The 23,769-nt window shown below is 44.7% G+C and overlaps 1 protein-coding gene and 1 long non-coding RNA gene across 2 annotated transcripts; one reads left to right on the top strand and one right to left on the bottom strand.

Annotated features, from left to right (window-relative positions):
* Nucleotides 1–889: 889 nt before the first annotated feature.
* Nucleotides 890–22,928, bottom strand: MSL2 (MSL complex subunit 2). The gene is made up of 2 exons (XM_041004634.1): nt 22,050–22,928; nt 890–5,433 (listed from the first exon to the last, which is right to left on the bottom strand). The coding sequence occupies exons 1-2, from the start codon at nt 22,189–22,191 to the stop codon at nt 3,842–3,844; spliced, it is 1,734 nt and encodes a 577-aa protein (XP_040860568.1). The 5' UTR covers nt 22,192–22,928; the 3' UTR covers nt 890–3,841.
* Nucleotides 20,474–21,454, top strand: LOC121172567. The gene is made up of 3 exons (XR_005886223.1): nt 20,474–20,772; nt 20,977–21,096; nt 21,230–21,454. It is a non-coding gene; the product is annotated as an uncharacterized LOC121172567 (long non-coding RNA).
* Nucleotides 22,929–23,769: the final 841 nt, after the last annotated feature.

The following is a 23,769-nucleotide window of genomic DNA, read 5'->3' as shown; positions in this document are numbered from 1 at the left end:
AGCACCTATCTGAATGCAAAAAATACAAAAAAGTGCTTCTTTTAAATAACAGATGTGATGAAATCTTATTCAAAATGGTTCAATTATTTAAGTCCTACGAAAAAGTAAAATGAAGTTCGGTTTCACAGCATACCTTTTGTTAACCATTTGGGTTTGGGGCTTTTGTTTTTACCTTGTTTCTTCTTTGTGAAGTTTTCATGGTTTTACTTTGATCAATGTTTGGTTTTAAAAATCTCTTACCATAAAAGTACAGATATTAATACCGTTCAAGACAGGCTAATTTGGGTTTCCCAAATGATCAGATACTGTCATTACAAGAATGTGCTTCGTCATACTTGCTTCTTAGACCTGAATGCAAGGAATGTGAACTCTGAATGACAATGGTATATATTGACTTTCTGATAAAGATCAGGTTAAATATAACCATTACTGCCAAACTGGAAGTTAAGTTGTTACAGTACCCCAGCCCGAGTAAAGGTAAGTTGAGGGTTATCATAATCTTGTTGTCAAATGAAAAGTTAGTTTAGTAGTGATAAACTAATGAGCATCTGTGTATTTCCCTTACATTTTGTTTGTCACCACTGTGTACAATACAGTGTGTTCATAAAACTCTAAATCAGATGAAATCTGTCATTTGCTCAACTTTTGGAAATGTTAAGGTGTGTTCGAATGAAGACTGCATGAATCTTTTCCCTTTTTGCAAAACTAAATAAAATTGTTAAATATGAATCATGTTCACTAAGATAATTGCTACATACTTTTGGTTTTAATTACAGTTGCAACTCATTTTGTAAGCCTGAAAGAGCACTACTGTAAACAAACTTGAAGCTAGAATACTTTCGGAAGCCCTGTGGGACTACAAACAAAGATCTGTCAGAAAGATAGTATCTCAAAGCAAAAGTGATTTATTTCTTCTGGGGAAGGGGATCAGGATTTGGGAAAAAGGGACGCACAGGGTCAGAGGGGGTTCAGTAGCATAATTCCTTTAAATTAATGAATAGTTAAGGGCTTAGAATTTAAGAAGGAGCAAAGTATAAAATACCATCCATGTATTAGATTTAGACATTATACTTTTAAACTAAAACATTTTTTATCTACAAAATGGAAAGGACAGGTACTTTCCCTTCTAAATGTCATAAATTTTACTTTTCTTAAGAAAAATCATCATAAATGGTTTTAAGCAACCTAAGAACATAGTGAAATAAAAAGAACTGTTAGGAACATACTGCAACAATTACATGGAAATGGTAGATTGAATGAAGGTGACTAAATATAAATCATGAGATCTAAAATTACCTGCTATAAAAGATCCATCTGGGCATTTATAGTAATAGCAACAACTCAAAATAACATTAAAGAAGTGCCATATCTTGTCTTGGTATTGCTTACTCTGAAGAAGTAAATCCAATCACTCCAGTTTCAGTCACCCCCAAAATACCTATCAGTCACCATTCCTACATAACTTGTGATATAAAGACAGACAATGTAAAAGTCAAAGCACCATTAATTATTCTTCCCAAAATTAACACAGACCATTCCCAGCATGCTATCCCGAACTCCTCAGTATTCTACAACATAGAATTAGAAAACTATCATTTATTGATAGATTTAAAGTGTAATACAGGTTTCCAAAAATGTGGCAGTGAGAATACCAGCATAAAAAAGAAACTTGTGCTAAAAACAACCTGAATTCATCATTGGCAATATTACATAACAATCGAGGCCCTCAAATACTAATGATTTCCACTTTGTCTATATTGCCAACCTCCCATGCATCAAAAAACACAAAACTAAGATTATCAAACTTGGGAAGCAATAAAGTACTCTATGAATTTTAAGGTTGTAATATTAGGAAAGTTTGAGAAATTTGCAAAATATACCCTAATCATCCATGTGTACAATCTCATTTCTAGTTATTTTTGCAGTGATCATTAGTGAAGAAAGAACAGATTTACAAGCTTATATAGCAGGGTATCTTGTCCACACAAAATTGTTACAAACTGTAGGTAATAATACATCTTTCATAAGACACCGCTAACACTTAAAAGGAATTAAATAAAATTCCAAAACTTAGAAAGCAAATAAAGACAAGACAACTAAGAAGCATTTTCCACCATTTACTCTTGTTATCAAAAATAGTTCAACTCTTCTTGCAAAACAAAAACAAAATAGTACATACCAGACACATACATCACATGTTTCCTCCTATGGCTTTAGCCCACCCCCACCCCACCAAGAGACCAAGGGGAAAAAAGAAAAGCCCAACAACAACAACAAAAACAACTCTACCTGACCACATTCACAGAAAATGACACCAGGGTACACTACAAAACAGAAGGAGGTGTCATCTGCTCTGTGTCCAAAGGTTTCTTGTACTAGGCGAGTAACCATCATTGAACATGCTGTGTGCCAAATCAAACAGAACTCCAACATATGTCAGATCTCACTAGAGATGGGGAACATAGTGGAAATGGGAACTTTTCCAGCAGTATTTTTCTTTCTTTAAATAAGCACTGTCAAAGCAGCTTTCCTTTTACAAATTCTCAAGGTTATTTTTTTCACCTAGCCAGTTCTTGCTTTCCTTGGGCTGTGCTCTTTCCAGCAACTGACTAGATTGCCGTCAACAGAATGTGACTCACTTGTCTTCCCATGAGAAAGGCGAAGGAGTGCATTTAAACTGAAACATAGTTTGTGCTTTACATGCAAAAGAGCATTCTAAAGAAAACCTCCTAGTTTAAAATCTACCTAAATGCACAGGCTTCATAAAAAGGCATTTTTATTAGGCCTCAGTAAAGAAGCCTTCATAATGAATAGCACCCCCCCCCAAAAAAAAGCATATTCAGAATAAAAGTCTGTGGCAAATAAACTAATACAGGTAGGGGGAAATCAATAAAGTGGCCAATGGCAATAAGTATAATATACAAATCTGGGTCAATTTGGGGGCATTATTCCAAAATTATTTTAAATAAATCCCAATTTCTAAATAACATCTTTTGTAATTAAAAATTCTGTCATATAATATAAACTCAAATACTTTCAGAATAAAAACTACTCTACTTCATTTATCCAATCAGAACAATGCTCAAAGTGAAGGAAGGATTTAAGATTTTTTTCACTAGAAATGAGTCATACATAACTAAAAAGTAAGCTAAACTCACAAGAGTTTATAGCATCGAAAGCTGAACATTTGTAGTCTGACAGAATTTCAGTTTTAAAAGATTTCTTAAGCATTCTAATGAGGGGCAAATTTTCTTTCATAATACTGCTGATTCAGAACTGCTACATACATAAGTAGCCAATTTTCATGATCAGAAATGGTATTATGTCCACAAACGCTGAGCTGGACACATCAGCTTTCCAGCAGGAGATACACTGATGTGGCATCTGAAGACAGCACTGAGTCTCCTGAGCAAACTAATGGCTACTTCAAAACAAAAGAAAGGAAGGAAGAAAAGAGAAAAAACAGCACAATCTTTATGGACTGACTAGATACCACTTCCTTACATTTAATCATAAACTTTGATTATGCACAAAGCATGACCATAAACAATGAGGTTAATGTTATTTTCCTTGCCAAAGTTCATTTTGTATAAATCAGTTGCATCAGCATTTGTTCTCAAACTATGAGGTTCTGTAAGAACTAAGGACATATAGTTGTAAGGTTACTCCTCCATTATCTGCAAACGGTTTCCCCGACACTAACACATATAACTTAGCAATGAAAACACTTGATACAAGTGATCTATATGCAGGAGCTCCGGCAAGTTACACCAACAGAACCATAGCTGCCGTAAAACTGTAGCTATTTGCCTACCAGAGGTAGGTTTAAAGACCCACTGATTTAACAGTCGAATCTCATGTCTATAGCTTCATCCAAACTTTTATCATCATGTGTACTGGCAGCTAAAAATGTCGTTACTGGGGACCCTGTGACGTTAATTACACTGGTGCTGGTACTAGCGTTACGCACAGCAATACTAGTCACATTGATGCCCAAAGTGAGCCTGGTCTGCTCCAAAGCCTTTTCTGGCACAGCAAATGCCTCCAGCTTCTTCTCCCCATTGGCCATATAGGAGTTTTGGCAGCCACGACATATACAATCTAAGCAGGCTTTGCGGTTAGAGTAGCAAGGGCAGCGTTGGCCTCGACATGTAAGAACACTTGGATTTTGAGTAGCACGCCCACATTTACAACCTTTCTTTTCCTGGGGTTTTTTGTACACAGTCTTGGTAGGACTTCCTGGCATAAAATGATGACTGGGAATTTTTTCCTTTACTGCTTTGTCTTTTTTAAGAATACCTGGCTTGGTTTTAGAGTGAGATTTCTTGGATCCATGTTCATGACTCTTTTTCATGCTTTTAGCAGATAAAAGTACAGTTTTGCTGATTTTAGGCGTGGTGCCTCCATTGGGAACAGTTGCTATTGGTTGAAGAGAAATTTTGCTCTCTCGTTTCACTGTCACAGGAGCAGATGCTCCCAATGTTGGGCCGCGGATAATGGTAGAAATTGGAAGTGGCTGAACTTTCTCACTGTCGCTTTCGGATCTGGATCGTTTCCTATTCAATTTTGCTACCTTCGGAGTTGCTGCTGTACATGATAATCCATGAAGTGCAGGACTGGTGGACATAAAAACATTATGGCTAAGCGACTGGGAAGAAAGCTGCAAAAAAGGTCCATTGGATACAGTGGCTTCCAAGTTGGGCTGCAAATTTGGGCAACAAACTTCTGTATTTGAAACAGTTTCTAAGCTGCGTAGCACTTCCTCAACACTCAGTAGGAGAGAGTCACCAGGCTTGATGTCCTCGCTGAAACTGCAGATATCAATGCCTGCGGGGCACAGGTCAGTGGCTACTGCGTCACAGACAGGCGGCAGGCTGTCAGAGAGATCCTCAGTTTTGATATCAACAGTGTTACACACGTCAGTTGTATTTGAATGTTCAGGTGAAGGAATATTTATACCAAACCTATCTATTGAAAGCCCATTGTAAGCAGGCAAACCATTGATAACAGAACTGCCAATAGCAATACTGAGGGTGCTTTCAGACATCGGAGATAAACTTGCTGGAGGGTCAGCCGTGGGTTCTGAAGTTGAAGGTAATGGGGAATGTGTCAAACACAAAGTGAAGGATGAATCTGAGGGTTTTTCGGTCTCCTCACAAAACAGTGATCCATCATTAAGCAAGGCCAGAATGTCAGAAGAACAGTCAACCGCTTCTATTATATCTCGTGCCAGTGTGGTCTGTGTTATATATTCGCAGAGCTTTTTGTAGCAGTTCACTAGGATGCTTAACTGCTTGTTCTCCTCAAACTGCTCATAGTCTTTGCACCAGCTGCAGGAAGGCTTCATCATCATCTTCTTGCCTTTGCAAGTTTTGCAGACATAGTGTTGGCAGGTGGAGTTGGTAGGCGCAATAGGATCTTGCAGTAAATGTCCTAAGAACAGGAGGAAAGCAAAGACTTTTTAGTATAGCAACATTGAGGGTTTCCTATTACTGGAATTCAGATGACATGAATCCATCAAATTTGATGGGTTTAAGTCACCAAAGATTTTCTTACAATAGTTCTTTTTCTTTCCACATCATACTTCCCCACAACCTTATCTCATAGCAGATCCTCCCTGACTCCGAGTCTGTGCTCTAGGGCAGCCTTCTCCAGATCAGTCCAGTTCTCCAGATCAGAAGCACAGATGAGGCCACAGACTAACAAAATCATGAGTACTCTGTGCTAGAGCCAGAGACTGAACTGAATCCCTTCATTCATAAAACAGTCCATTAGTGCAGCATCATCACAAAAGACACGTAATAAACTCACTTCTGCGTATAGACTCTAAGGAAAGATGTTAAAAAGACAGTTACTGTTAAAAATGGAGGGAGTGCTACTGAACTCAAATTCATCCCTGAAAAAATAAAAATACAAATGAGAATTGCATTTAAACTCATGGAGGGGGGAAAAATAGTGAATACTGGACTCCAATTCTTTTTATTCTGTTTTATTCAAGAAAGAGAAATACAGAACAAGATCTTCTATCCACTGATTGAGCAGGGATAGGCCAGGCTAGAGCCAGGGGATCCCACTGAAGTGGCACGGACCCAAATCCACGGGCCACCATCTGCTGCCCACTAGGAGTGCAGTAAGAAGAAGCTCAGTGAGAAGTGGAATAGCCAGGACTTGAGTGGATCACTTAGATACAAGATGCAGGTACCCAGACTAGGAACTCGGACCGCTCGCTCCCAGTGCCTACTCTTGGGCTCCAATTCCTGTGACAGAGTTCAAAATTCTCATAGTCAGAAACCACAAGTGTGCAACAATGTAATGCATGCTCCCGACACGATACAAATTATAAATGACCTTACCTTATGAACAAGAGAAAAAAAGGGGTGGGGAGGACCTGTCCAGTCCCCATTTCCATTCCTACTCCCCAAAGCAACAAGTGCTCCTGGGCTGACAAGCCCAGTAATAACTAACTAACCCAAAGCACTAACTTTCTTCTCATAAGCCATACAGAGAATGTTCTGTGACCAGAACAAAAATTATACCAAAAAAACAAAAAAACCCAGGAAAATCCTAAATTACTTGGAAATTAAACACATACATAAGTAACTCAACAATCAAACACTGCTGCAGAGTAAACATTTACTTTATAAAAAATAAAACACCAAAATCTTCTAAACCACTGTTAAGAAAATGGATCGCCTCAAGTATCTTTCAGAAACTAAGACCTGAAGTTAATAACCTAAACTTTCACTTTAATATGAAGACAGCAAGGTAAGCCCAAGCTAAATAGTATAACATACAGGATACAGGCTAGAAATTAATAAAACAGGAAAAAAATTAAGTGCTGGCTGATGAAAAAGATCAGAAAGTTTGACAAACCCAAGATAGAATTAAAAAGAAAAATTAGCAAATCAGGAATAAAAGAATACACAAGAAGTTGGATGAAATGAACAAATTTCTGGAAAGAAACACCCCCCCCCCAAATCCCAAGAGATTGTTTTAAAATCCAAAAAGAAATATAACAAGAAGCTAAGAAAGAATCAAATTTTTCCTTAAAAGAACATTTCAGGGCTAAATGCTGCCACTGGTAAATTTCAGCAAATACAATTAGGTTTATTAAGGACATGTAATGCATGAATATAAAGGAAAATACCAACACACGAAGTCTAGTAACTACCCTAATACCAAAACTAGACACAAACACACCACACAAAATACACCAAAACCCAATTATCCCAACCAAGTGCTGACAGCAAATATCTGAATGGAGGCTCTGGGGTGGACTATGTCAGCCAACGGACCTTGGAAATATTTCCTCACCCTTGGCGGCAAGACAGACAGCATTTCAGAATTTTCAAAACCACCTGGGTAGATGTTTTTTTTTCAGGACATGCTCCACCATCGGGGACCCTGGGATGGGCCAGGTGTCCTTTCCCCACACCCAGGTGCTGGGGCAGGTGGTAGGCTGGGTGTGGCTTCGCTTGTCAACCCATTCCATCAGACACAAGAAGGAAAAGAAAATTTGGTAACAACGGTCTCGCCCACTTTCCCCTAGTCCTCGACCCTTCCCACCTAATCAGCTATGTAAACAGCATCATCAAAAAAAGAGAAGACCAGGACCTTCAAAAATACAGACAAAAAAATGTCTCATTAATTCTAGAAAACAAAGTTGAAGGACTCTTTTTTTTTTTTAACTGAAAAGCCACGATCACAGCAAATGTGGTACCATCAAAAGTACAGGCATGCAGAACATTTATGCTCTTAGACAAGTGAGCTGGTGGCAGTGTATCTAATGTGAAATGGGGGACTTAGGCCCTTAGTTTATAACATACTCAAAAATTAATTCAAAATAATCACATTTCCAAATAACAGCTAAGATATTAAAAAACTAAAAGGAGGGCCACTACTGTGCCAGAATGGGTGAAGGTGCCATCCCCTGAGTGTTGATTCAGGTCCCAGCTGCTCCTCTTACAAAGCTCCCTGCTACTGCTGGTGCACCTGGGAAAGCAGAAGCCAGCCCATGTGCTTGGGCTCCTCATCCATGTGAGACCTGGAAGCAGCTCTGGGCTCCAGCCTTCATCAGTCCCGAGTGAGGGGAGTGAAACAGTGGATCAAAGAGCCCTTTGGGTTGATCTCGATCCCTCTGTAATTTTGCATTTCAAATAAATAAGTTCTTTTTTTCTTTTAAGATTTATTTATTTATTGGAAAGTCAGATATACAGAGAGGAGGAGAGACAGAGAGGAAGATCTTCCGTCTGATGATTCACTCCCCAAGTGAGTGCAACGGCCGGATGCTATGCCGATCCAAAGGCAGGATCCAGGAACCTCTTCCAGGTATCCCACATGGGTGCAGGGTCCCAAAGCTTTGGGCCGTCCTCGACTGCTTTCCCAGGCCACAAGCAGGGAGCTGGATGGGAAGTGGAGCTGCCAGGATTAGAACCGGTGCCCATATGGGATCCTGGCACGTACAAGGTGAGGGGACTTTAGCCGCTAGGCCATGCAGCCAGGCCCATAAATAAGTTCTTTTAAAAAGCCACTAAGAAAATATTTGCAATGATATACCTGGATAAAAGGTTGTAAATACAATTCTTAAAAAAAAATCTTCCATTAAATCAGTGAAGAAATCCAATATCAAAAGTATGATATGAACATTTTACCAGAAAAATACGAATATATGCATTAAAATGTCAATATCTTTAGTCATCACAAAAACTGTGACATCCTGCTGCACATTCAGAATTCAGCCATTTACACTCAGAATGGCTAAATTCAAAATCATAATACCAAGGCTGACGAACATGTAGAGAAACTCTTACACGACTGCTGAAATATACAGTGTCACAATCACACTGGAAAAAGGCTTAACTGCTTTATAAAAATTAAACAAAAAAAGAAAATATCTGATTAACCCAGGGTCATAAAATTAGCAGGCTCTATGAAAAACTCTGCAGAAACTTCTGCTGGATTTCTGTAAAGTCCATATATCGGTTTAGGGAGAAATGAATCTGCAGATTCATGAACACAATTTCTTTTCACTAATAAAGACCTGTTTTCATTCATTAATGGAATAGCTTCCATAACCTCATAGCTTTCAGAATACACATCGTGCATGTATTAGACATAATCATTTCATCATTTTTAATGCTACTGTAAATGATACTTAATATAAAACTTAAGTATCCAATCATCACTGGGCATGAATTTTTAAAAAGCACATGTACATGATAAAATATGCAACAGTGCAAACGGTCTATAAGCCAATCAAGTCTTAAAATGAATTTCGAGCCTGGCACAATAGCAGCCTGGAATGAGGGGAAGGGGGGTAGAAGGCCGGGGAGAGGGAGAAATCTTCATGGTTCACTCCCCGAATGGTTACAATAGCCAGGGATGGGACAGTCCAAAGCCAAGAGCCTGGAGCTTCTTCCAAGTCTCCCACATAGCTACAGGGAAACACCCTGAGCCATCTTGCATTGTCTCCCCACGCTATTAGCAGGGAGCTAGACCAGAAATGGAGCTCCAGGACTCAAACTGGTGCCCATAGGGAATGCCAATGCCATTGGTGGAAGTTTAATGTGCAATGCCATGGTGCCAGCCCTGTAACTTGCTATGATTTGTACATAGTAAATCTCTGAAAATAGTAAATTCCCATGAAAATAAGTAAATCTTTTTAAAAGACTTTATTCGAAAGATACAATTAGATAGTAAGAGAGACAAAGATCTTCCATCTGCTGGTTTACTCCCCAGATGGCCTCAATGGCAAGGACTGGACCGGGCAGAAGTCACAAGCTGCTTTGGGTCCTCAGCCTGGATGCAGGGGCCCAAACACTTGGGCCATCAGGAGCTGGACTACAAGTGGAGTTGCTGCTACTCGAATCAGTGCCCAAGCAGAATTCCACTGCTGCAGTGGACAGCTTTACCCACTATGCCCAGTACCCTCTAGACAAACGTCTTTAATTGTCTCAGCTAACTACCCTCTGCCCGCAAAGCTGCCAGGGGAGCTGCTGTCTGCCTGCCTCACCTGAAGGAAGCCCCCATGACGCAAGGAAAAGGGTGAGGGCTTCTTAGCCAGACCGCTGCTAACCAGGTATCTTGTTAGAAAAAATGGGGCAAGACCACCCTGGAAAAAGTGTAACAAAATTAACAACATTAAAAGGTCTAGCATTCACTGTCTCAGTAAATTAACAAGTTATACATTCCCAGAAATTCCCAAAATTAGCCATTGTAATATTCTAAATTACTGCAATTTAAGAAATATCACATTTAAATTTGCAAAAACATCTCAAGAAAGTAAAATTAATCGGTATTCTGAGTCATGGGAAAAGATTTCACTAGATTTTAGCTATGGTTATGTTCCCCAAGATTTAAAAAAAAAATTTCTCAAACGTTCAGACATAAATTTTAGTTTATGACAGGATTTTTTCACTGTACAGTCTGGAACTCAATCTCTAACATTGCACATAAATTTATTTCCCTTTAAACATAGTAAGTGGTCTTACAATTAAATTTTATGTGCTCTGTTTAAACAAATGATATGAGCTCAGTGCGGTAGTCTAGCAGCTAAAATCCTCGCCCTGTGCTCACCAGGATCCCATATGGACGCCAGTTCTAATCCTGGCAGCCCCATTTCCCATCCAGCTCCCTGCTTGTGGCCTGGGAAAGCAGCAGAGGATCGCCCAAAGCTTTGGAACCCTGCACCCACATGGGAGACCCAAAGAAGTTCCTGGCTCCTGGGTTCAGATCGGCTCGGCTCCAGCCACTGCGGCTGCTTGGGGAGTGAACCATTAGTCAGAAGATATTCCTCAGTCTGTCCTCCTCTCTCTATATCTGACTTTCCAATAAAAAAATAAATCTTTTTTTAAAAATGGATGATACTGATCCTAGATACACATAAATGTTCATTTTTATGTTTTATGTTTTAAGGAAAAATAAAACTTGTTTTCTCTCTGCTTAAATTTTCCCCTTCTCCAAGCTAGTCAATTGATACTTTAAGGCGTGAAGGAAGGGAGAAGGGCCCCGCAGCAGGCCTGCAGCTCAGACTGAAGCCCAGCACCAGGCCTGTGAGGCCTTCAGGCGCTGTGCAAGCTTTTTGGTTGTTTGCTTTTTTTTTTTTATTTTATTTTATTTACTTTTATCGTTTGGAAAGTCAGATATACAGAGGAGGAGAGACAGAGAGGAAGATCTTCCGTCCGATGATTCACTCCCCAAATGGCTGCAACAATTGGTGCTGCAACAATCCAAAGCCAAGAGCCAGGAACTTCCTCCAGGTCTCCCACCTAGGTGCAGGGTCCCAAGGCTTTGGGCCATCCTCGACTGCTTTCCCAGGCCACAAGCAGGGAGCTGGATGGGAACAGGGCTGCCAGAATTAGAACCGGCGCCTATATGGGATCCCAGCGTGTTCAAGGTGAGGACTTTAACTGCTACACTATCACACCAGGCCTTCATTTGCTTTTTTGAAGACTTTATTTTACTTGGAAGTCACAAAGAAACATGTCTTCCATCCGCTGGTTCACAATTCACTCCCCGACTGGTTATGGCCAGGGCTAGGCTGGTTCAAAGCTGGGAGCCAGGAGCTTCTTTTGGGTCTCCTTTGTGGATGGAGGGGCCCAATGCATTGAGCCATCCTCACTCTTTGCCAGGCCACTGCTCTGTTCAGCATAAATGTTACTTTTAAATGCTTCTAGTGGATATATGTTACAAATGTTTAATTATCTTCTTGGTAAAACAGTGCAAGAAAAACACCTCAGCCTACATACTAGTTAAAACTGTTACAGCATTAAGGTCAGTGGTTTGGCATAGCCGTAGCCAATTCAGCAACTTGGGGATTAAACCAATGGATGGAAGATCTCTTCTTTTCTGTTAACTATGCCCTTCAAATGATGTTTTTTAATCTTAAAAAAAAAAAAAAGCATTTATATAAGTATGTATTGCATATAATGGATTAATGTATGACACACATGTATAAAAGAAAATATTTATACATTCAACTCATGATTAGACCAAGATGGTTTTCCTAAGCAGTATCCCCACAGATTTCTAGGTAATTGATTTATAAAATGAGCATTAGAGCCAGGACAGGGGGCAGGCCAGACTGTCAGGGAATCAGTACCCACTGAAGTCTAGGGGTGGGTTAAGCTCAGCTAAGCCACAGCACCTATGGGTTTGCACAAGAGCCAGATGGGAGGCAGGATGGACTAGGCTGGGCTACAGCTCATTTCAGCAAATGCAAAGATCAGGGATGGAGGGAGGCCTGGTGAGGGTTATTGGGTGTCACCCTGACTGACTAGGCCACAAATGTACTAGATGTGCGTGAAGACCAGACCTGTGGTGTGGTGGGCTGGGCTGGGTTGCGCTACCCAGAGCACCCATCAAGTCACGTGAGAGATATGGCTTAGGGTAGAACTGACTAGGTGGTTGCATACACCAGATGAGTTGGCTGCTGCAGGTAAGACTAAAACTGACCCTACACTGGCTGGAGCACAAACGAGTCTGAGGTCATCCTCTGAAAGGTTACTCAGGGAACTCCCCAACTAGATCACTGGAATCAATCCAATATATGTGGTCCAACTTTAAAATACATGTATTAGGACTGTCAAGTGGACAGCAGGCCCAGACATACACAAGGGACACAAGGCCCAATTCATTTAGCCAGCAGAGTGCCCATCAAAGGATGTACAGCAGAACAAGTTGGACCACTCTCCTGGCCAAGCATTGCAACATGTTCCTGGCCCTGTGGATGCACTGAGGTGGACCTGGTCAGCCAACAGATCTTGGGAAGATTTTCTCAACCCTAGTGCAGCAAAGCCACAGCCACTGCCCCAACATCACAAGTCTCTGAACTATCAGAACTGTTCAAATAACGCCCTCGGAACACTCTTCCCCACGAGGGTCACTAAGGCATCACTAAGTGATTGCCCCTTCCCTGAGTGCTGACACAATCACAGCATGGAGTTGTCTCCACCTCCCCCTGCAGACACAGGAGGGAAAAAAGAAACATCTGTCCACCCGCCCACCTTCCTCCCTGCCCTGGCCACAGACCCACACAGGCAAGCATCCTATAAACAGTGTAAAAAAAAAGTTGGCTAATAAAAATGATATCAAGTAATTATTATAAAGTTTACTGTATCACTCAAAATACTTCACTGAGCAACCAGTGACTACTGCACTGGAAAGTGGGAATGAAGAATTAACACTTAAACAATGCGATTGTAAAAGCATGTATTTCGATAAGTCATAAGAAACATCTGAACTCTAAAATTCCTTAATAGTTTTGTATTCCATCAGTTTACCTAAAACTGACAAAAATACTTCCTGCTACTCATAGTAAGTAAGCTTCATCACCCACTGTCATTATAAACTAAACAACAGATACTCAGAGTAAACAGATGATGTACAACTGTTCAGGTCCACAGCATCATCATAAACTCAACTCATGCCTCACTTGATATTCTAGCTAAAAAATTCAAAGAAAATGGCAGACACCATTTATCCTAATAACCAAGTAAGGAAGACTTTCACATGTTTGCAGTCACAGAGGAGCGCTCTGTAACCGACTGTTATTTTCATGTTTTAGCTTAGCATTGATGGCTACTCCCAAAATTATTACCAATAATAAAACAGGCTGGGCAATAGGGCATAGTGAAACCAATACTTGGCTGAACAACTAATAAGTTAATATAAATCTAGATCCTAATTTCTCAAACTGATTTTCCAAAAACTAGCTAATTTGTTATCCCCTTAGAGAATCATTCAAAACACGTCAGCAACTTGAAATCGAGTATTAGAGCTGTCAAGAAATGTACTTAATACAGCACTGTTTTAAAAAAAAAAGCTACGTTGTTTAACTTTACTAGCCATATTGTTTTTTCCTCTTGTTTGTTTGTTATAAGATGTATTTTTATTGCAAAGGCAGATTTACAGAGAGGAGGAGAATGATCTTCCATCTCCTGGTTCACTCCCTAAGTAGCCCCAACAGTTGGAGCTGAGCAGATCTGAAGCCAAGAGCCAGGAGCTTCCTCCAGGTCTCCAACATGGGTGCAGAGTCCCAAGGCTTTGGGCTGTCCTCGACTGCTTTCCCAGGCCACAGGCAGGGAGCTAAAAGGGAAGTGGAGCAGCTGGGACAACAGGTGCCCCTATGGGATCCTGGAGCATATACAGTAAGGACTTTAGCCACTAGACTACTGCTACTGCGTCAGGCCCCCATACTCTCACACCTACTTAAATTCAAATTGGCACTGCTATTAGCCAACACCTACTTAAGCAACATAACTCCAGCTCTGAATTCCTGAGGATTCGAATGTGTATTTTTAAAAAGCTGCAAATTCTGATGCACAATGCAATGGTCAGGCTGGGTCACAGCAGAAAGCCAGGAGTGCCCTCTGCGCCTCCCACATGGGTTCGGGAACCAAGACTTGGGCCAGCTTCTGGTGCTTTCCCAGGCATATGAGCAGGGAACTATAAGAAGTAGAGCAGCCAGGACTTGAACCAGCACCCATATGGAAAGCCAATATGGCAGATGGCACCTTAACTCACTCTGCCACAACCCAACCATTTTGTTTTGTTACTAAGTGATGAACTAAAGGTAGCTTCAGGACGGTTACATGGAAACATTTCAAAGGTAAACAATTTTATAGTCCAAAATGGCAATACTGCATTTTTTTTTCATTGTTTTTTGGAATACTGCAAATACCTTGTTGAGACCCAAGTAACAACAAGAAAACTTATAAACCAAGGTAATTAAAAAAAATACAAAATCCAAATATTTGCAATCATTTGCATTTCCATGTTCTTCATTATCTATCAACAGCAACTTAATGTTCTTATTGTTGCTTGCCTCTATCAACGATCTAAATGGGCAAAAAAAGCAGACTATGACTAAGAGTTACCAAACACATGACTCAGAATTAAATGATTTAAAATCCTCTTGGCAGATAGGCTTCAGCTGAATTGGAGCTGGCTATGGGATTACCATTCACTCCAAAGTTCATTTAACATCCTAACATTTGATAATCTGTTCAAATTATATTCATCTCCACATTTTCAAATCAAAACTTGAAAACAAAACTTTAAATACAACTGCCGGGTCCAGCGTGATGGCGCAGTGTTGAAATCTTCACCTTGCAAGTGCTGGATCCCACGTGGGCACTGGTTCTTGTCCCAGCTGCTCCACTGCCCTTCCAGCTCCCGGCTTCTGGCTGCAGGATAGCCAACGCCTTGAGACCCTCACCTGTATGGAAGAAATCACAAGGTCCTGGCTCCTGGCTTCCGATCGGCTCAGCTCCAGCTGCTGCGGCCATTTGTGGAATGAACCAGCACACAGAAGATCTGTCTCTCCTCTGTAAATCTGATCTGCCTTTCCAATAAAAATACATGTTTTTAAAAATGCAGTTGTCAATCTCATGGCTTTTGGGAGCAAATCCATCAAAAAGAACTTCATTCAACAACAAAATAGGTTCTGTATGTCCCACTGTGGTGGCTGTTACCCGCCCCAACGTGACTACCGAAAAATGTGAAATGTAGCAGAGAGGGGGCAGGCATTTAGCTAGCTGTTGGCCACCAGCTGGGACACCCACACCCCACATCCAAGTGAGGGAGGTGGAATCCTGGATCACTCCAGTCCAGCTTCCTGCTGCAGCACACTCTGGCGGGAGTCAGAAGGTAACAGCTGGAACCGGGTGAGACTGGATAAAACCTCCCAGCTTCAGCCTGCCTATTGTGTAAGGGGAGTGAACCAAACACAGTGGAACGCCCCGTCCCTCAAGTGACAGGATGAATGAATGAATGACCAAACAATTTAAAAATAAAACACAGCAGATTATAACTAAAGAACTAGAGCATAAAATTCTAGTATTTTATAAAATAATTGATTCATATTTCATTTGAAAGAAATAGACATTTTCATCTATTGGTTCAATCCTCAAGTGCCCGTAACAGCCAAGGCTGCGCAGGAAGCACTCCAGCCCTCCTCTGTAGCCTCAGACAGCACAGCTGAGCAGCAGGCAGAGCAGGCAGGACTCAAACCGGGGCTCTGGTGTCCCAAGCAGCAGCTTAACTTCCACTCACAGATTTCACCTTTAATTAAACATTAACTATTGATCAGATATGGCTCCTCTATAAGACAGTAAAAGTTTGGGATGAGATTTTTACCCTGTTTTGACCCAAAAGAATCACCAGATTTACTCTCCTGTCTGAAACAATTTTATGTTTGTGTTTTCCAGGCCCCTGAAACAATTTATAAAAACTGATAAAACACGGTTTTCAAATACTGGACAATGGCATAAGTAATTCTTAAAAAGGGAGAACAAATGAGGCAAGCTGTATAACTGCCATAGCTTATTGCCTGGTAGGCAAGTTTTCAGACCAAAATAGCGTTAATCCAGACAAATGCTGGTGCTTTTCTTGAGCTGACACAGACAAGTGGGAGGCCTAAGCACCTGGACCGGAAAGGAAAGTTTCCCAGAGATGATCCAGAGTTTTGGACAAGGTATTTTCTAAATCTTTTCTTTTTTTTTTTAGAAGAGTTACTTTATTTTTATTGGAAAGGCAGATACACAGAGAGGAGCAGAGACAGAGAGAAAGATCTTCCATCCATTGATTCACTCCCCAAGCAGCTGCAATGGCTGGAGCTGAGCCAGCCCGAACCCAGGAGCCTCTTCAGGGTTTCCCCTGTGGATGCAGGGTCCCAAAGCTTTGGGCTGTCCTTCACTGCTTTCCCAGGCCACAGGCAGGGAGCTGGATGGGAAGCAGGGCCGCCGGGATTAGAACTGGTGCCCATATGGGATCCTGGGGCATGTGCAAGGTGAGGAACTTAGCCACTAGGCCATTGTGCCGGGCCCTATTTTCTAAATCTTAAAGCTAAGTTCTAATGAGCACATGTACACAGTGAAGTTAGCTTCAAACCTCCCAAGTTACAGTAATTCTAAAAAGTCAGACGAGTCTTGTCCCAATGATGTGCAAAGATTAGTTCTAAGCAACAGGCTATACAAGCCTGGAAAAGACCAGCCTCCAAGTACACTCATCCCAGATCAAAGCTCAATGTTTCTAGCACAGGAGCAGCTAAACACCTGCATCCCAGGGCGGGGTGCATGTGCCAAGTCAAGCTCCACTTTCAGTCCACCTTCCTGCCAATCCAGATCTGGCTCCAGTGCTTAGGGCCCTGCCACCCACGTGAGAAACCAGGACTGAGTTCCTGGCACCTGGCTCCAACCTGGCCCAGCCCTAACCTGCTACAGGCCCTTGAGGAATCAAACATTCCATTTGGAATGTCAGTCGCTTACAGTTAGAAGACTAGTCAATTGAGCCATCATATTGGCACCACAAATTAATCTTTTCTAAAACAAAGTTAAATATTGTTTCCAAAATGCTTACATCTTGAACAGCTTCTCCTCTCCATGGAGATGGGTGGTTGAAATGCAGATTACAAGGCCACCCTCCACCAAAAAAGGTCCAATTCAATCAGCCCAGCCCCTCAGCCTGTAGGTGACTTGCACCCAAGCAGCCTACACAGCCTAAATGTCAAGCTTTATATTTCAGCCCGGCACCAAGGCTCCCCAGAAGAAGAATCCGTTTCAGGACACGAGTTTCCACACAAAGACTATTCTGTGATCACTCCGATCTTAAATGAAAATATTCAGACTTTGCTCCTCTTGCTTCAAATCAAGTCTTAGTCTCTAGATCTCAAACTGAAACCACCTCTCCTGACAGATTCTACAGGATCCTATTGCAGAAGCCTAGAAGCATTACCAAGTGACTGCTTCAGGTGGTCAGATCCAAAGAAAAGGCTTGTAGTCCTATCCATCTCTCAGCACCCAGAACAACGCATGTAAAAGTTTTTCTTGGAGACAATTTTATCTTGCATAAATAAGCACATCCAAATCGGAACAAATATTTTAGAACTTCAGAAAACAAAAAGGGGAAAGTGTAAAAAGGTTTTTCTTATAAAAAGAAATCAGTTAAATGTATCTAAAATAGAAAAGGTATATCTACCAAGAAAATTAATATTTCTTCTTCACTAGCCTTCTAGATAAAAACACTTCCTCAAGAATTCTCTTCAAACAGCAGAACAGGTAAACTTAAGTTCAAAGAAAAAACACTGGTAAACCAAACTTTTAACATCAACTAAGTCTGCTTAACCTTTGATCCACACAGCAATCCAAAAATGAATTATATGGAAGAGGAAACACTTTTAGTTTCTAAAGCCTTCACATCTGCAAAAAAAAATGTGAACAATTATTTTAATATTTGGGGTTCAGTGTAACAACGTCTCTCTCCCCCCTGGTATATAGCTAACAATTTATCTTCCTCATTACACCGAGCAACAAGTCATGAGGCCCTAGGCATACGTCTTACTCATCTTTCTATCCCAGCATTTAAAACACTGTAAGTGGCTAATAAAAATGTAATGAATGAGTTAACAAGGCCCCCAACATACAAAATAAAAAATACATCGTTTTTAAAAACTATTAAATCTTCATTTTCACTTAAAAGAAACCCTTTAAAGCTACTCTTTGGTGTATCAACATCAGTGTTCTTACACTTTGGACCACTATTAAACCACTTTACCATAAGCACTGTGACATCAGTCATTGCTTACCTGCCTCTGAGAGCGAGTCTGACTGTAAGATGGCTACAGTCGGGCAGCATATACAAGGTGGACGGCTCAAGATGAGCAAAAGGCAGAGCAGAATTGGGGAAGATATTTTAAGATTTCATTACACTATTCAGAACAGAGCACAATTTAAAAATTAAGAGGGGCAGGCACTTAGCAAATGGTTAAGACATGTACTTCTCAACTGGATACCTGGGTTCAAATGCTACCTTCAGCTCCTGGTTCCAGCTTCCTTCTAAAGCTGGCTTTGGTAGGCAGCAGAGATGCCCCCCCCTTGGGAAATACAGATTGAATCCCCTCCTCCCCCCCTCAGTCCTGGCCCACCCCCAATCACGGATGGCATGTGGACAATCAATCAACAGGTAGAAATCTCACCCTCCTTCAAATAAAATAACTATAACACAGGGAGCTGGCTGTTGTGCAGTGGGTAAAGCCACCATCTGCCCCACAGGCATTCACATGGGCACAGTCCAGCTGCCTCCTAACACACTGGGAAAGCAGCAGAGCACGGCTTCAGTATCGGGGGCCCTGTGCCCTCATGGCAGACCTGGAAGAAGCTCTCGACTTCAGATGGGCCTAGCTCCAGCCACACGGGGAGCCGACCAGCAGATGGAAGCTTGTTCTTCCTCTTTCAAAATAAACCTTTAAGAAAGCTTATTTTTAAAAAACTACGGGCATTTATCATCTCAGTAAATATTTGATGAGTCAGACACAGGGATGTAACTATAAACAAGGTCCCATTTTAAAGAATAATCTAAGAGTAACAGCAGTAAGAAAACAGAATAGGATTTTAAGTCTTTAACAGGCAAACCAAAAAGCTGGTCACCATTTATTACTCAATGTCAGTGGGAACATTGATGTCCTGTCCCTTCCTCTTCGAAGAACTGGGTGTCCAAAAGGTCCAACTGTTCAGTAAGTCCACCAAAGCTCTAACTAAAACTCCAGGAAAATACATCATGTACATGGATGGATTTAACCATAATCATTTACAGGGCTCCAGTTACGTTCGAGAGCAGTATCTCTTCATTAAACACCTTCCACTCGCAGCAGGACGTGCATACCGAAGTTGCTGTATTATCTGAAGACTTACAAGTTAATGAAAACTTAAAACCCCTTGACAGCACCTAACCAGGCTTCAGGTCACCAAGAAAAAAAGAGAAATTCTACTTCCTGAAGAACTAAGTCCAAGACCTGGATGCCTGAACACAGCCTAGGGGGCGGTCTCGGTCACGGTCACTGGTGGGAGCTCCAGGAGGCTCACACACAGCAGCTGAAAACCCAACAGGGATAATAAAGCTCATTAACATTTCAAAGGACGAAGACAAAAATTATTTACTGGAATTACAGGTTTTAACAGTCACTGACCTAGCAGTCCAACATCTTTCCTCACTTCCTCCTCTACCGCTGCTCGTGGACAAAGACGGTGGGCTTAATATGAAGTGCCTACTATGTGTATATGCTAGACACTGGATGCTGTAGCTCTCTGAAAGGTTTAAGAAGTTTTTCTAACCACTTTAAAAGGGAGTCCACACATAACACAAATCTGGAAAAACAAATTTAAAACAGGTAAAAGAAACTAAGGCGAAAAGTTTAAATGTGCCTACACAGTAATCTAAGGAAAAGCCAACATCCAAGTTACAGAATCTGCACTTTCTCACACCTCTCACTCTCCTCTCCTGAATATGCTGAAAACACAGGGAGAGAACAACGGAGAACACAGATGTACAAAGTATAGCACTTTCTCTCACTGAGTTTCAATACCAGAAATCTCAGACTTAAAAACTCCACTGTAAAGAATGGTCAGTGCCCTGTGACTGGCAGAGGGTTAGACGCTCGGACAGACAACGTTTTGTTTATTTCTACACGTTATCTGCACAAAGCAGGATTGCACAAGCGTGCATTACTGCGTTTATGATTCTGATCTGACAGCAAAGCCGAGGACAGCAGCTGAAACAAAAATGACTCCGTTCTAGAACCCACTTGAGGCTTCTCCCCAGACATGCCGGAAAAAAGCGGAGCCTGCATCCCTGTTACCGAGATCCCATGCCAAGCCAGCCACAGGGAGAGCCTGAATCCACACCGTACTTCCCACGGGATAACAGGGAAGGTCTTAACAAGAAATAATTACACAGGAAAAAACTTTAAAAGGCTACAATTAGCCTTTTATTTTTAAGGTATGTTAATCTTTCACATTTTTCGAAGTCCAGAGAAAAACTGGGGAGAGCAATCAGCTAGCCTTGTCACTACCCTGAAGCAACTTGGCCTAATTGCACTCACCTAGTAAAAAGGAAGCCGACCAGGCCTCGGCGCGTTCCTGGTGATGACACCACCGCCAGGCTTTCGCGGCTGCCCCGCGTCCTCCCTCCATCTCCCTACAGAACTGCCGCCAACAGGAACCGGGCTGTGGAGCAGGAAGTACAGCAACCCCACCTCGAGCCTCGAACCACTGAATGCAGAGCCCGAGGACACGCTCGGGGAGGCGCTCACCATGTGCAAGGGTAAGCTGAAAACGCACTTCTTACACGTGGGGAGAAAACGGAGGCTCGGGTCACTCAGGGATCGCCCCGGGCGGACAGCGGGTGGGGTGACCATCCGTTCTAACTCAGTTCCTTCAGGTCTAAACACATGCAGGGCAGAAGCACACGGCCCCCTGCCTTTCTGCACCCACACGGACACCCCTGACCCACGACGCGGTGCCTAACTACACAGAGTGAGGGAAAGCGCCCGAATTCCCCACGATCCGAGTAAGAAAAACAGACTGCATCAGCACCCCTTCGCCTAGTTTCCTTTCCTTTCCATTAACGCTTCAGTCTAGGTTTTACAACAATCAAGTACATAAATAATTACGCAGGCATATTTAATTGATTACCATCACTTCAAACGTCTCAATTAGACATTTTTAGCGTCTCCCTATTCATTTCCAACAATCATTTTAAAGTATCCCACTTACTACTTAGGAGTTACCGAGAAAAAAAAATCGGAAATCATCCAGTAACAGGTTCTGGCAGGGCCGGGGGCAGCAGCACCTGCAGTGCAGAGCGGCGGGGCGCCCCGGGCGCGGGTTCGAGCTCACTCCCCGGCTGCTGTGCGCCCGCAGAACGCAGCTCGGGGAAGCACAAACACGCCACATGTGCAAGCCCTCACCCCGCTGAGCCACGAGAGCTATAAATCAGCTCTTGCAGCTGGTTTAAAACCACCACCCACCGGAAAAAAAAGGGGGGCAATATTGTGCAAGCCTCCCTCCCCCGCCCCCCCTCTGCAACGCCATCCAGCAGACCAAGTGAGGCGAATTAAGCCGTTTGGAAACATTGGGGCCGCTGCACAAAGCGGAAGCCGCGGGGCAGAAAGTCCCCGGGCGAGTTCCGAACCCGCGGCCGCCCGCCCTCCCGGCCGGGCGCGTCACCGCGGCCCCCGCCCCCACCCCGGCCGGGAACAATCGAGGGCGTCTCACCGCACACGCAGCACGAGAGCGACTGTCGGAAGTAGGGCAGGAGCCGGTTGATCTCGGTGAACGCCTTGGGGTCTCCGGGGTCGTAGTTGAGCACTAGGCGGCTCGCGGAAATGTAGAGAGCAGTAGCATTCACGGGGTTCATTGCAGACGCCTCGACACCAGTGGCTCCCGGTGGAAAAGAAATGCCGGATCCAACTTTGTAAGCACCCAGGGAACAATGGCGAAGGTGCGGCGCTCGCGCGGCGACCGGGGCAGGAGCGCGGGCCACGGCCGCCGAGCCCCGTGCGAGTTGCCGAAGCGATCCTCCCACGCATGCGGGGGGCGCGCGGGCCCCTCTCCGTCCCTGACACTTGCAGACAAAAAACAGCACGCACAGCACACACCACCGGGATGGGGCGACGGGGCGAGGGAGGGGAGCGAGCGTGCGGTCTCAGCCCCGCGGCTCGGCGGGCGGGCTCGGCGCCAGCTGCATGTCCGACGCGGCGGGGCTGGTGCGCGGCGGGGCCGGGGGCGCGGGCGCGGGAGCGGGAGCAGGCCCGGTCGGCCCGGTCGGCGGCTGCGAGCGGCGGCCCTACTCCATCGCAGCGCCCGGGGCGCGGGGCGCGGGGCGCGGGGCGGCGGCTCCGGGTCTACTGCGCCGAGCCCTCGGAGCCGCGGCGGCGGGCGGCTGGCACGGCCGCCGTGTCCATCTCAGCGCTGCGCGCTCCGGGCCAGCCGATCGCGGAGGAAGTGCGCGGGCCGCGAAGCAGGGCCGGGAAGCAGGCCCGGGCGGGCGGCCGCGGCCCCCGGCTCCTCGCTCGCTCGGCCCCGGGGTCGCCAGGCGCAGGCGCCGCCCCCTCACAGCACGGCCATCTTTTCCGCCCGCGCACGGCCCGCTCGGCTCCGGCGGGCGCTCCCCAGCGCCAGGCCCCGCCGCCGCCGCCCAGCGCTCGGCCAGGCCTCGCCGCAGGCCCCTCCCCGCGCCTCGCCGCCCTCACCCGACTCCGCGCGCCGCGCTAGCTCGGCGGGGCCCAGGCGAGTGCGGCCTGAACGGATCCCGCGGGCCGTGCGGCGCCTCAGGCCCTGCCGGAGACGACGACCGTTACCCCAACGGGCAAAGCCACTGTCATCCCCGAGCCTCCCCCGCCGCCGTCGTCGCTAGCGCCCGCACGCATGCGCACCGCGCGCGCCCCTCCCCCCGGCCCCGCTCTCCGCTTCCCTTTCCCCGGCGTCTCCCGGAGCGCCCCCCGCCCCCACCCTCTCAGCGCGACCGGCCCGCTCGGCACATGCGCACTCGGGCTACCCGGCCCGGCCGCCTTGGGCCCTTACGCGTGCGCTCTGACCGCCCACCCAGAAAACCGGATAAACACGGAGCCCGCTCGCGCCGGCCCCTCCCCGCCGCCAACCCACCCGGCCGCACTGCGCATGCCCGGGACGGAGCACGCCAGCCGCCTGTTCGCCTCGCCCCTCCCCCACGTGCTCTCAAGTTCCCTCTCCCGGGCTCGTGGGCTGAGGTGAAAATAGTCCGAGCTCGCCCTGCCCTCCCGGGGTGGGCCGCTGCCTGCCCGCACGTCACTGCCCCGGCGCCCGCCGAGGCCAGGCTGGGCCGCGCCATGTGGCGCTCGGCGCCCGCTCCGGCGCGGCCTTCCCTCGTCCTCACTGACCCCGGGCGGAGGAAGCCGCCTCGCCCGGCCCAGGCCCCGCCCTCGCGGCCATGCTCGCGGCGCCGCGCGTTCCCCCA

The sequence above is a fragment of the Ochotona curzoniae genome, unplaced genomic scaffold, assembly GCF_017591425.1.
Source record: "Ochotona curzoniae isolate NIBS_2020 unplaced genomic scaffold, NIBS_Ocur_1.0 contig_1302, whole genome shotgun sequence".
Taxonomy (NCBI): Eukaryota; Metazoa; Chordata; class Mammalia; order Lagomorpha; family Ochotonidae; genus Ochotona; species Ochotona curzoniae.
The sequence above is the reverse complement of the archived record's forward strand: the minus strand, read 5'-3'. Positions and strand labels throughout refer to the sequence as shown.

Bases quoted from the DNA above. Each gene is read 5' to 3' on its own strand.
- MSL2 (XM_041004634.1), bottom strand. From the start codon at position 22,191: ATGAACCCCGTGAATGCTACTGCTCTCTACATTTCCGCGAGCCGCCTA. The intron at 5,434-22,049 runs GTGAGACGCCCT...TCCTGTTCTTAG, and splicing joins GCTCTCGTGCTGCGTGTGCG to GACATTTACTGCAAGATCCT.